At 36.5% G+C, this 14,717-nt stretch overlaps 2 protein-coding genes and 1 pseudogene across 2 annotated transcripts in view; 2 read left to right on the top strand and 1 right to left on the bottom strand.

Moving 5' to 3' along the window:
• The window catches only part of LOC142353881 (multidrug resistance-associated protein 1-like), a 653,144-nt gene that overhangs the window by 401,815 nt on the left and 236,612 nt on the right, over positions 1–14,717 (bottom strand).
• Positions 2,532–3,744, top strand: LOC142354778 (protein YIPF5 pseudogene; annotated as a pseudogene).
• LOC142354169 (SANT and BTB domain regulator of class switch recombination-like) overlaps positions 3,804–14,717 on the top strand; it is a 45,814-nt gene continuing 34,900 nt past the window's right edge. Inside the window, exons 1-3 of the mRNA XM_075406431.1 lie at positions 3,804–4,256; positions 8,956–9,197; positions 12,144–12,708. Coding sequence (XP_075262546.1) covers positions 3,903–4,256; positions 8,956–9,197; positions 12,144–12,708 — 1,161 coding nt within the window. The 5' untranslated portion in view covers positions 3,804–3,902. The remainder of the gene's footprint in view (positions 4,257–8,955; positions 9,198–12,143; positions 12,709–14,717) is intronic.

The following is a 14,717-nucleotide window of genomic DNA, read 5'->3' as shown; positions in this document are numbered from 1 at the left end:
CACGGCGACCAATTAGTTGTGGAAATGTATGGAGTGGCGACGCTGCTGGTCATCAGGCAAACTCATCACTCTAGCTTTTTTTCAGAAAGTGGCATACAGATGATTGAAATAAAGCAGGCTCAATCGAATCCCTGAAACGTCTCCACGATAATTAACGCGCAATAGCACAAAACTATGGGAGCAAGGTTATCAAGTGCCACCTCCTCACAAAAGAGCACACAGAGGGAGCCATTAAAGTTTCCGAAAAGGACCAGGTTTTTCCAATAGACGTGCATAAAGTCCTCGGCCATGTCATTGACTCAACTGAATCAGTGTCATACATTTCTGTCAAGAAAAAATACAGCTGGCAGAATTCAGTGAGCATGCAAAGGTCTCGCCACAAAATTTGAGAAATATCTTTGCAAACAAAGTTGACGGTCATAACAAGAACTACGTCAAGCTCAGACTTTAACCACTAGGACAAGGAAAATAAAGAGCTACGGGCTAATCCCATCCATGGTTACTCATCCTAAACACAGCAACAAGCACAGAGACTTTTTATCCCTGCCGGTTAGCGAACGGGGTCTCATCATCCATCCGAATTGTCGAGTCTATAGGCACGAAATTTCCATCAAAGTTACAACGCCTTAAAACAGGCGGAAACAGGGAAGAAACAGGCGGAAAACCTTACAAATCGACATTTGCGATTACCTGGCTAATTTAGTCTACGAAGCATGCGATTATGTAGGGGTTAAAGCGTGATTTTATAAGGAGAATCTCAATGATTTTGTGAGAAGGTATATAACCCTCAGGCAAAAAGTGTCCCAGTCAAATGAAGAAGCCTACAAATATCACGAGCAAATTGAGAAACTAAAATTTGAACAACAAATCAGAGGTGTTGAGTTGGCAAACCCCGCAAAAAATGAACAACAAAGTTACAGCAAAACAACAATATGACCTAAAAGATTGCAGCAAAACCCTCAAAAAATGAACATCTCAAACAAAATAAAAGTTTCAACAAAAATGAGCTTAAACCGATGTTTTCTGTTCAATACAGACGAAACATCACTCAAAGTTTAAAAATAGACTTCAAATGGCTTAAACAAGTTCAAATGATTTTCACAACGAGAAAATTAAGAACTTGCTTGCCCACCCTGAAATCATCTTTGGATAAAAATCTGAAATTGCACGTGGTATATAAAGTTAAATGTAATTGATGCAGTTCCATCTATGTTGGCCGAACCAGCCCACATGTCACCACTAGAATTTTGGGAGAATCAACAAAGATTCCTTTGTGGGTCAACACTTCGTTGAATGTTGTGGTAGAGCGCATTTTGGGAGATTCTAGATGCATGTCGCGGGGTTGAAAAACTAATGACTATAGAAGCGACCTACATCAAAAAGCTGAAACGGCAACTAAATACGCGTGACGAGTACTGGGGGCGGGAATTGACATTGAAGTATTAGTTCAAATCCAAAAAATTTGAATTAATTCAAAATTTTGCCAACCTCAACAAGTAAAGGAAAACAACAGATAGAATTGAAAGTAAAAACTCTTTTTAATGAATTGAATACAATTTACCCGGGTTTTTTAAAAACTCCGGAATGAAGATTGAATTAATTTTGGTGTTATTAATGTAAACAAAGTGTTGTAAAAGTGTTTTTATTTGTAAATAATTTCAAAAATTCGTTGTTACGTTCACTCATTCCGTAGAATTCAACAGATAGAGTCAGAGACAAGTTTATATTCTTTGTAAATAATTTTATTCGGTTGTTAAACCTGACCATGAACGCAGTGATCGAAAAGGTTTTTTTTAAATCAATATACTTTTTTATTGACTATTCCTTCTTCTTTGCGTCTGTTTTTCTGCACTGGAGGAGCACGTTCTCTTAAAGTCTTGAAGCGCATCGCTGAGCGAGGTGAAGGGGACTCCTACGCTGACATCCTTGCATACATAAGGACCAAGATAGGCTTCGCTCTATTGCGAAGCTCAATCATATGCATCAGCGGATCTAGCATGCTCAGGTGACGAGAGGCCCTCGACGCATTGAATGCAACCGTTTTTGAGGAGGGTATATTGCTACTATAGGAGCAAAGTGCTTCTCGCCTATGGTGCTTTTCTTTGATTCAATCAACCCCTTCAGAAATCTCGAAAGTAGCTATCAATTTTCTACTTGCTGTTCTATATAATGTGAACTTGTTGCAGATTCGACGTTAACTACTGTCAGAATTTATAAATTTATATAGGAATTGACTTGCCTCCCTCGGGTTGACCGACTACCCTTTAAGGGGAGTTTCATTTAATTGACTTTTTGTAATCCTTTGCTTGCAAACTTTTATACCACGTTAGATTTCGATTTTTTTAATCGACGGATGGCTTAAGGGCTGGCAAGCTTGTTTTAAGCGAAGATATAATTTTGTGACTATTTTAAATTGAGACGATTTCGTTTCCCTTGTATCCTGACAGGTTAAAAATTTCCAACCGTTTTTTTCACCGTAATTCATTGGAACTTTGTGCTATGCACAAACAACTCATACAAACCATCACTTGAAGTACAGATATAATTGATGAAACTCTTTCAGAACAATGGCACAGAATTATGATTCATGGGGAGGGTATGAGTGGAATACTAATGCTCTCGGGGATACACAATTTCGCCCATCTGATGTTCATGATGATCAAGGATCCGAGCACTATGGAGGATACTCCATTGAAGCTGCCAACAGCTACAACTATTTTGACTCCGAACATCAATATGCCGACGGAAACAAAAATGTTGTGAGTGGTTACATGAGTCCCGAATCCTACTATAGCAATCAGTATTATCAGCCTACTGAAGATCCAAATTCATTGTATGGTCAAATGGCAGTTAGTCCGTCGAGCGCCAACTCAACAGGGAGAAAGACCGTTTTATCTCAATCTGCATTTTCGCCAAACAATTACGACGAAGATGAACCGCCTCTATTGGAAGAGTTGGGAATCAATTTCAACCACATACAACAGAAAACTTTAACAGTTCTTCACCCTACTAAAAGTGCGGACCCTACAGTGTGTCAAGATAACGATTTGGCGGGACCGCTTGTTTTCGCTCTGGCGTTCGGAACTGCGTTGCTTCTGGCTGGCAAAATTCATTTTAACTACATCTACGGAATCGGCGTTTTGGGTAGTCTGGGAATGTACACATTACTAAATCTAATGTCAATGCATGGATGTGGTTTTCTTGGAGTTGTCAGTGTATTGGGATACTGCCTTCTGCCGCTGGTCGGACTGTCAACATTCGCTGTGTTCATATCACTGAAAGGGTCTTTGGGGTTAATATTGAGCATAGCCAGTGTTGGATGGGCAAGTTTTGCGTCAAGTAAACTGTTTGTGGCAGCTTTGGCTATGGAAGGACAGCAATTGCTCATTGCTTATCCCTGTGCGCTAGTTTACGGCGTATTTGCTCTCCTAACTGTGTTTTAAGCTGTAGTTATTATTTGGTTCAACTATTTCAATCCCAATTTGTAAAATAGTGATGTTCATCGTGGCTAAATTATTTGCAACGCGATAGCTTTCGAATTCACATAAAAGGGTGCTTTGTGCTAGTGTCAGTTAGAATTAAATTGCAGTGGGTAAAATTGCGCAAATAAGATATCACTTATGTGGTAAAGTATAGATAACAGCTTTCTTACCTAATTATGATATGCTCCCAATTATTTTTTTATTTAAATGAGGCAATTGGAACTCAACTTACATGTTCAATTCAATAATTTTTTTTGGAAAAGATTAATGATATTGTTCTATAACCAGAAACGCATTTGAAGTTTTGACCACTGATTTGCGGCTAAAGGTAACTCACGTGCCGCAGAACAGAGATAAGACCTTATAAACCAACAGCCGAGCTAGAGATTAAATTGATCTTCAGGTAATAATGATTACAAAATGAGTAAATCAGACAATTTTTCGCTTGATTTCTTTCTAACCACCCTACTCCAAAGTCGAGAGTTTCAAAGCCTGCCGCATAAAGATTGGCAACTAATCTCTGTTTTGGTTCCCGGAACGACACCAACAGAATGTGAGACACGATTTAACGAACTGAACCATGAGTTTCGAGTATCGACGGATCTCAAATTAGACAATGCCGGTGATGAGCGTCAAGAGACCTTTATATCGATTCCGAGTTCTCGAACTGGAGCTTCAGGTTCATCAGGAAGTAGTGGTGGAACAATAGGGGCAAATGGGAATGCAGATAATGATGGATCGAAGCCGTCATCTCGTGATTCGCAAAACCGACATGTTTGTATTGTTTTATGCTTCTTTCTTGATTTGTTCTAATAAAATGGTTATGAGTGGCGCTGTGAACTTTTCGCCTGTTCTTGACATTGAATCAGTTTTAATAACAAAACGGAAAACGGAGAAGCAATTTTCCGATAACTACGATAAATTTTTAATGACAATTGCTGCCGAATTACTGATTTTGCTCCTTTGTTTTACGTTCTAGGCCTTTGCCGAGTAATTGTAATGCTGGAATATCAAGTTAATTTGATCCTCATTTTATCCGTTATCGTGAAGTGAGTTGTTCTTTTTTCGGCTATATTGTTGATATTGTATTTTTTATTACTGAATGTGATCATTCAATATAAAGTATTTAAGTTCGTGAAAATATCGTTCGCATGAATTCCATATCTCAGTTTTTGTTTCAAGTTTTTAAAAACTATTTTTGGTCATACTTTGTTGATTCAGAAATGATTCAGAAATGAAAAAAAGTCAAAGAGCAGAACAGTTGGTAAATGCAATTTGCTGCGTAAATCGAAATCCAACCAAAGTTTTGATTAAAAATGCCTCAGCAGACTAAAACTGAATTGAGCAATGAACTTTCAAGACTCACAAACACCATTGAGGACATGCGAAAACAGTTAAAGCAAAAAAAGGAAATCGTACAAGAACAGAAACAATTAATCGACAAACAAGCTCAAACGATCTCAGAACAAAACCTTGTCATTGAAAAACGAAAGCAGCAGATAGAATTGAAAGATAACGCAAATGCGTACCAGTGCCGAATGATTGATAAATTCCAATCGGAAGTCGGGTATTTACGGGGTCAGAATAGTTCGCTATTGGAAAACTTAATGGGTCACAATATTCAAAATTCAACAAATTTTTTGGAGCTGTCGGAACCAAAGTTTTTTCCAAAATTTATTAACAGAAACACTAAACATCTTATAATTTCAGACAGCACATACAAAAAATACGACAATCTGATATTTCTTATGATACTGGGATTCATTCTTATCCCTCTGCAACAATTATTAATTTGGGACAAACAGTCGAGCAGTATTCGTCAGGAGCAAAATGCCAATCATTCATTTTTCATACGGTTCATAATAGTATAGATAAGGGTGTTTCGGGGGTGGCCGCAGCATCTCAATTATGTGAAACTGTTACAAAAGCAATCAAAAAGTTGAAACCTCACAGAGTTCTACTTTCTTAAATTCCACAAGTTAAAAATGGCCATTATGGGCGTGAATCGAATATTGAAATTGAAGAGTTCAATAAGCAACTAGGAAATATTGCTTTGGAGTTAAACGGAACATTTAAATGGACAAAAGTAGAGGTTTTGAAATGCAACATTACAACATCCGAAATATCTAATGATGGTGTTCACTTAAATTTGGCTGGAGTACAAAAAATTGTCAAAGAGTATTCGGAGCTATTATCAACAGCATAATATTACTGTGTCACAAAACAACATTGCACTGCGACAAATTCAGCGGTTTTATTCAATCCTTTGGTTGTGTGACTTAATGTTTTTTTGTCAGCAAAAATTAGCATTTCCAAACTAATAGTTTTTGCTTTTTTACTTAGCATTTCAAATGAAAAATTTATATATTCGGTTATGTCACACAACCAAAATTTTGATTATAATAATGTGAAAATTAGGTTCCGCTTTTTTCGATTTTTGAGTATTTGCAAAATAGTTCTTTTACACTTCATGCGCTTGCTCTTAAGCGGTGATATTCATCTAAATCCGGGTCCCTATTCTCACATTCGTGAATCGGACATGCTGATAGACACAGTTACAAAAGATTGCAAAAATCTAAACATTTGTCTTTTCAATGCACGCAGTTTAAAAAACAAATTTGACTTTTTCACTGACTTTTTGACAAATTTGACTCAAAAAACACAATAGTGATCCTAACTGAAACTTGGTTGAATGAAACAGATATTTATCCAAAGAATTTTTTGAGTCCGAAACACAAATTTTATTCAAAATCAAGGTCATCAAAGACAGGAGTAAACAAGGGTGGGGGTGTTGCCATCTCGCAGAGACTTCCTCGGCGTACTCAATCACTGACGAAGTTTTGCTTTTTGGCGATTATAATCTCAATTATTTCAACAAAAGAGAATCCATTTTATTGGAAGAATTTGCGAGGAATTCCGGCCTTACCTTGTCAAACACAGAAAAACCAACACGAGCCACCAGCCAAGGCGTAACACTAATCGATCATGGGTTTTCCAGCAAAAACCAAATTCAAGATGTTCAGTTTTTTTCGCCATCAGTTGAAACGGATCACTTGATTGTTTTATACACTCCAATTTTCTTACCAATTTTCTTGTTGAACCTAAAAACAGAAATCAAAGTTTTATCAGTAGAAATAAAAGAAAGTTCGATGCAAATAAATTTAGTCTTGATCTTTCAAATCAGGACTGGAGTAACTTATATCAATGTGAAGATGGAAATAGCATGTACAATTTTTTCTTAAACGTTTTCAGTACTACTCTAGAATTCCACTCCCCACTTATAAAAAGCATTCAGCAAGAAAGAAAAATTGCTGGAGAAACTTGGCTGACAAAAGCGCTGAGAGAAGAAATCACCAAAAACATACACTTTTTAATATCTGGAAAAAGAACCCATCGGAGCAAGCGCATACTATTTTCAAATATCAGAGAAATTTGGTTAATAGGCGTTTAAAAACAGCCCAAAACGAGCTCTGCAAACAATTTTTCAAAGAATTACCAACAAGTAAAGAACAATGGAGTTTCATCAAAAAAAGAATTGGCAAAGAAAGGGAGTGTCTCGTTATAGACAAACTAGTTGATGGTGAAACAGAAGTAGAAAATGAACTTGATATTGCAAATTGTCTAAATAGAAGTTTTCAAAAACTAGGCTTATACTATGGACAATGTGAGCGCTCCAAATATTTCTCGCGTAGAAGTTAGGGAAAAGTTTTGCTTCAGAACAGTTACACTAAAAGAACTATATGATGCCATCGATTCACTCGACAACAATAAGTCTCCGGGTCCAGGCGTTTTTAATGCTTGGGCAATCAAGGCAGCAAAGCTTCCAATCGGAACCCATTTGCAGTTTGTTTTTAACACATGCATTATTCAAAATATTTTCCCGGAAAATTTAAAACTTGCTTTCATTAGTCCGGTCTACAAAAAAGGGGACGTAAAAATTTGCGAGAACTATAGGCCTATCTCAATTGCTCCAATGTTTGCAAAACTCTTTGAGCGTATACTTCTCAATCAGGTTAACGAATTTATACAAAAAGAAAAAAAATTTGAACGGTACACAGTTTGGATTTCAAAAACATAAGTCTTCTACTGATGCTGTTTTACACTTAAACGAAGCATTACAAGAAAAATATGATAACTTAAAAACTTCAGTTGCTGTTTTTATTGATCTAGCTAAAGCATTTAATTCAATATCGCACGAAATTTTTCTCAAAAAAATTGAAGCTTACGGTTTTTCAGAAAGTGCAGTTGAATTATTTGCTTCATTTCTTAAAAACAGCAGTTTGTTAAGATAAATGATGTTTACTCAGAGTGGTTGGAAACAAATCATGGTGATCCACAAGGAACGGTTTTAGGGCCACCAGTTTTTCTTCTCTACATTAATGATTTTCGTGAAAAAGTACAAGGAAACTTCCACATAATTCAATTTGCTGATGACACAAGTTTCCATTTTAGCAGAAACAGTGTCAGGGAACTGGAAAAATAAGTTTCTGAAATACTAGAGAAAACAGATAATTATCTAAAGCAAAACAAATTAATCATGAATACCGGTAAAACTGAACTTCTTTGCGTCTCGAAGGAAAATGAAAATTTTGGTCCAATAGTTTATCGGGGATAAGAAATTAAACCACAGTGTCACTGCAGATACTTGGGTATAATAACTGATTCTAAATTAAATTTTCATGTACAACTCAACAAAGTCCTATCAAATATGGCCACAGCGATTAGATCCATATACCTTTTACGTTATCAGTTACCTCTGAAAGCACGATTGATGCTATTCAAATCCCTAGTCCTTTCTCATTTAACATTCAGTGCTCTTTTTTTTCAGAACTTGAATTTCTCTGCAATGCAGCGAATTAATCGACAAATCAATTGGGGAATTAAAATTTGCTATATGAGAAAAAAGTTTGAGAGATCTGCAGATCTCTTAGTCAAATCTGACATTTTGCCTGCAGAACCTTTAATAAGCCAGATGAGTATTTCAAAACTTAGGAATGATATTTCATTATTGAAATCAGACGGCACTGAGAGTTTTTTTCTAAGTGGTAATGTCTGAGTAAGAAAAAACAACAGAACTGAACAGCTAATTCTCTTAAGGTCGAGCAGTCGATCATTACAAAAAAGAAGCATCCAAAAATAGAATAAACTTCCGCGTGGAGTCCGGACTATCAGATCACGCTCAAAGTTTAAACGCATGTTAAAACAGCATCTGCTCCAACAATTCAAACTTGTACCGTTGGAAAGGAACGTTGGTGGCTTCAAAAGTTATTTTTACCTTTAAAAAACGGAACCACTAATTTTGATTTTTAACATTGTACTAATTTTGTTTATATAATTTTAAACTTGTAATATTTAACCCCTGGGTTATATTTTCAATTTACTTGTTTAAACAAAAAAAACTTAATGAGTTTACTTGATTCAGAAAAAAGAATGCCTTTTTTAAAATAAAACATTAGAACTGTTTTGTTTTTAGCTAGACAAGCACAAGCAGGGTGCGGCTAAAGTGAGACCCAACGCTGGGGGAGCTTCATCGGCGGGTGCAAATGTGGGAAACGGGGGCGTAGGAGGGGGAGGAATAGTTGGAGCCCATGCTAATATGGTGATCCACGTGTGTGATGAGGCCAAGAGTATAAAGCAGGACTTTCACTGTCCAAGGGGTCTGCTAGTGAAAGAGATGAAATACTTTGCAGAGTATTTATCGCTGGAGACTAACAGGTTGGTGCAATTGAACTGGAGTAACTGAACAACTGTGAAAGGTAACGTTGCCTCCAAACTGGGCCACTTGAATATGAATCATACTAGTCCTTGAGTTGCTAAGAGCTTTGAGCTTCCAAATAGTTTGTAACCACCAAGTTTAGTTTACCGGACACTGAGAAAATCTGGCACTCTTCGAAAACCGCGTTTAGGGTTTGAGGTGTAAGCCAGAATTTTTAAGTGAGTCGCGATGATTCACGCAACCTGCCTTGATACGTGATCTTGCAAGTTTGAAGTCGGGCACTATATAAAGCGAATTCTGGCGTTTTGGAAAATGACACTGCCGATATCTGGAATTTAAAAACTCAAATAGATGTTCAAATTCATTTTTGCGTAGATTATGTTGAAATCTTAGATTCAATGAAAAAAGAAACGAACCTGTGATTTCCACTTCAATTTCTGAGAATTTCTATATAAATGGAACTGTGGAGAGATCTTCCTATTAGAGATATTGGGCAACAACTTGAGGCAACAGCTTTTTGTGTTATGCTGTTTGGTGAACATCTGTAACTTGACGCGGTTGTCCCCAATAATTGTAACTGCGTATTTTTAATCTAAATTAAAGATTAAACTAACCGAAGCCAAATACAGTGCTCGAGATAATGAAACCAAATGAGATTGGACATGGTATCACATGCGATTTTAAATCAGGAACCGTATACTACTTTTTTTCTCAATACTCAGTCATTGTTAATTGCTCTCAAACGAAGTTTGTAGCAATTATATTAGTCCTGTTGGTCTTTTTTTGTGCGATTTTTTGCTTGACCGATTTTTCGTCTGACGCTTTTGACTTTTCGTCCTCAAAAACGGGATGAACCGGTAGCGCCCAGCGGGCATTAAGTGCTCTTAGAGCCTTTCAGCTCTGTTTCAGCTCAAACTGTTTTGGAGACTTATACTTATGGTGTGAAGGGTGGTTCACCCCCCCCCCCCCCGTGGATACTGACGAACCACCGATCTTTTTAGAGGTTGAAGACCCTCCCCCACAGGATGTCAAGGAACCGGCTCTAGGGTTTGATAATAGGTTACTGCATAGTTTCTTGTGTTAAAAGAATGGTTTCAACATTGCGAATTTTTGCATTTTTTCTGACAAAACTTGCAAATTTTTCCAAGGTTTTTGAAAATTTGTCGTTTTTTCGGTCAATGCAGCCTCAAGAGCCGAGGAGTCTCCTCTAGGGTTTGTTAATAGGTTACTGCATAGTTTCTAGATGTAATGAAATTTTTTTCAAAATTTTAACATGAATTTTAGCATTTTTTTTGACAAAATAGCATTTTTTAATATTTTATTGAACATTTGTTGTCATTATTTAAGGTTTTTCAGCCTCAGGATTCAGAAAACCTGCTTAAGGGTTTGACAATAGATTGCTGCATAGTTTCTAATGATAATGGAATGGTTTTCAACGTTTTAACATAACGAATTTTAGCGGTTGTTTGCTAAAACTTGATTTTTTTAAAAAAAATTTTCAAAATTTATTGTCATTATCGAAGTTTCTCCAGCTCCAGGAAGCAGGAAATCTCCTATAGGCTTTAATGATCCGTTACTGAAAAATTTTTTGGCCAAAGAATAGTTTTCAACTTTTTAATATCACAAATGTTATCGAATTTTTTTATAAAACTTGCGTAATAATTTTTTAAGTATTTTGAAAGCTTTTGTCATTTTATAGGTTTATCTAGCCTCAACAGTCAAGGAACCTCCTCTAGTGTTTGATAATAAAAAAACTATATAGTTTCTAGATGCAATGGAGTGTTTTTAAAATTTTTAACATCACTAGTTTTAGCATTTTTTGAAAATTTTTTGGCACAAAGCCTAGAGGAGGCAAGAAACCTCCTCTAGGCTTTGGTAATAGGTTACTGCATAGTTTTCATATGCAATGTTTTTTTCAAGATATTGATATCACGAATTTAAGCAATTTTTTAAAAATCATGCAATTTCTTCATGTTTTTTTTTCTTTTTCATTTTTTCGTGCACCAGGGACCTCCTTCGAGGGTTGATAATAAGCTGCCGCTTAGTTTCCAGAGTTAATGGAATGGTTATCGTTATGTTAATGACTCGAATTTTAGCAATTTTTTGATAAAATTCATTTAAAAAATTTTTTGAAATTTTATTATCATGTTCAAAGCGTATTGATCTTTATGGACCAGCGAAACTGTGAATAGGGATGCTGGTTAGTCTCTTGAGACAATGGATTGTTGTTCTGAAGATATCAATATCGCGAACTTTGAAATTTTAAAATTTGTTGTTTTTAAAATTTTGAATATTTTGGCCTTTCCTGAGTTTAACGATCATTGCTGGCCAACGAAGCTTTTTGAGTCTTGCAGATGGGTTACATGACAAAAATCCAGAGTCGAAAAATGTTTTTGAAGATTTTCTTCACTGCGATATGAGGAAACTTTTATCCTGAATTTTGCACTTTCAGTTTTTTGCTATATGATTTAGTTACTAACAAGGCTAGAAGTTGTAGTGTTAAATCTTATCATAGAAATAATTCCAAGTTTTCTCTCTCTCTCTCTCTCTCTGTGTGTGTGTGTGTGTGTGTGTGTGTGTGTGTGTGTGTGTCTGTTGGATGGCGTTTCTTTCCTTCTCATTCTCCTTCACGTTTTATATCGCACTCTCTCTCTCAACTCTTTTGTTGATGCCGCACTTCAGCGGCTGTTATGTGGCGTGAGGTCATCGTCTATTACCCTAACCTTACGCCCCTTCCATCAATGTAAAGCTAACCTCACTAAACAGTGGCTAGGTACTGACGAAGCCAACCGCTCGCTGGTCGTTTGAGAGCAATTCGCCCGACGTTAGTCGGTTATGTTTGCTTGTACTTGGTCCACAAGATTCCACGTCATTTCGTAATAACTTGATCAGTCGGAAAAAAACGATAGTCTGATATACACTTCGTGATATTTGCGTCCATTTAGATGTGAGGACGTGGACATATCTGTTCATTGTGACGTGCAGATATTTGACTGGCTAATGCGATATGTCAAGCGAGATGGACCTAAGACGACGCCGAAGTTAGAGCCCAACAACGCTGTCTCAATTCTAATATCGTCTGATTTCCTTAAAATGGACTCTTTAGTCCAAGAATGCATCGATTATTGCGCTGAAAATTTGGAAGATATTGTTGCGACTCCTTGTAACATGAACTGTATACAAGACCGGCTATTGACGACGTTGTGTAATAAATTTAACCATAATCAACTGGAAGCTCTGAAAGATAAAAAGGACAAAATCAAAAGTAAGTTATTCGCCAAGAAGATTGAACAACTTTTCGACGCCAGAAGCGATTACGTCGATTCGCAGTACAGTGCTTCGACTATGTATAAATGTCAATACTGTCAGAAGCTGTTGATTCACCCGATTCAAAGTGCAATACCCTGTTTGGCCAGTAGGATGTTCGTGAACAATAGAGGAGTTATAATGTACAAGCATGCAAGGGATATTGCGTGGGATGTGAACGAATATCTGATCTCGCAGATTCGGGTAGGTTTCACGTGTTTAATTATAGCTGTAGGCTGAATGGAGCCATATTGCGTTGCTCTTGGTTTTTCAACGACTCGAAGATGAATAATGGTTTTCTTCAGGTTTTTTTAAACCGGTACTACTATTTGTTCAGACGGCGTTTTGACCTAAAAGCGAAAGAGTAAGTGCCCCGTGAACTAATTTGCTTTGAGCTAGGGAAGTTTTTGATCTTGCGCTTGGATCAGTGAATGGCTTTTCGACTTTGAAAAGTGTTTTTTGACAGCATGCCTCATGTAGGTAACCATTTTAGCCGTTTTTGCATCCAATTGGCCCAGTTTTTCGCTTAGAAAATTTTTAATATAATTAATTTTGAGAAAATAATTTTAATAGAAAATTTTTAAAAGAAAATTTTTAATAGAAGCTGTAATAATATGTGAGCCTCTAAAATTGATATCACAGTGTTTATGAAAGTCTAAAGTGCTCCTAGAGCTTTTCAGCTCACTAGTCTCCAAGTATGCGATCCACAGAAACTGTTTTGGAGACATACTTTTGGTGTGAAGGGCGGTTCTTAGAGGTCCAACAACCGCCCTCCCACCGTTGCCACCTCCCCTCACTGTTACCCCCATCAGCCCCGTGCATATCACCCCCCCCCCCTGTTGCGCTAGCTTCACGCCTCTTCATTTAAGCTAAAGCTAGCCTCACTAAACCGTTGCTAGCTACTTACGAATCCAACAGCTCGAGAGCAATTCTCCCGACGCTGGTCGGTTATGTTGAGTGTAGAAATGCTTGCCCGATTCTGGCAGATTTATGTCTAATTTTTCTGTTATTTTGTTTTTTTAGGTTTAATTGCTAGAGGGTTTTGTGCACTGTAGAGGGTCCTAATTTTCTGTTACTAATAAATAATTTTGTGGCGTTCATTTGAATTTCTGCAAATTTTTTTCAGTGCAAGTTTGAAGATTTTTTGACAATTTTTTGCACAGTTTTTTTATTGTTTCCTATCCTTGAACTATGTTTCTACATTTTAAGCTTTACCTAGGAGGATAGCTATATAATTTTATGCTAAATAAGGAAATGTAATTGTTCTTCCATTTTTTTAATTTGATTTTTAACTTTCAAAAATCAAGTAGTGTTTTTGTTTGTGTCTGTCCTTATTCCACACTCAGCTTTCTATTGGAGACCTATAGTTCCAATCAGCTCTGCTTTTATCAGTTGTTCAAAAATGAACTTAGCCTTTTTCGTAAGACTTTTGTTTGCAATTGATTTCGTTTGAGAGTGCGGTACAGTGAGAATTCGCTTGAAATGCCGTTTAATTATTTTGACTGATAATTACTTTCGATGAATATTATTGGGCTCTTAGTTTGATTTCGAACGATTTTTTTCCTTTGAATTATAATCGCTATCTTCTGTCTTTTGGTTGATATTAATCTGAAGGTTTTTCAACTATTTTGCTGATTTTGTCTTTGCGATTTTTGGCTCATTATATTGTTTTATTGAACATATTGAAATTAATGCATCATGCCTCTTGGCTCTATTTACCATATAGGATGCAATTTTCACTTGCTACAAAGTTGTCTCTTTCATTAAATTTGACAAAAAAAATTGGAAATTTTTATCATTTTATCTCATTTTTTCCACTTCACCGAAAATGAGATGTTTGCGAGCTCATTAAATGTTGGCGGATGTTTTGTGCTTAGGTTACTGATTATTGTTGCCCAAAAATGCGTTTTTTGAAAGTATGAGTACTGGTTCTGTATGGAAAGTAAGTTGAATTTTCCTCATTTTTTCATGTTAATTTTTGCGAACTTTTCTTTTTTGACTTAAGGTTGTTGTTTTTGCTGCATTGATTCGTTCTTCAAGGAGATATTAGCTATTTGAACTACCAGTTTTCAGGAGGATATGACTTCGAGTCTTTCGGAATTCTTCTGGCGGTTTTTTTGTTTCCTCGTCTGACGTTTTTTCGTTTTACATTTGTTCACACAGCAAAGCTGAAAGAGTAAAATTTTTTGAATGCCTTCTTCCCATCACTAACA

The sequence above is a fragment of the Convolutriloba macropyga genome, chromosome 15 (assembly GCF_964194025.1).
Source record: "Convolutriloba macropyga chromosome 15, txConMacr16.3, whole genome shotgun sequence".
NCBI classification, from domain to species: Eukaryota; Metazoa; Xenacoelomorpha; order Acoela; family Convolutidae; genus Convolutriloba; species Convolutriloba macropyga.
Note: the sequence above shows the minus strand (reverse complement) of the source record. Positions and strands in the feature narration are given on the sequence as shown.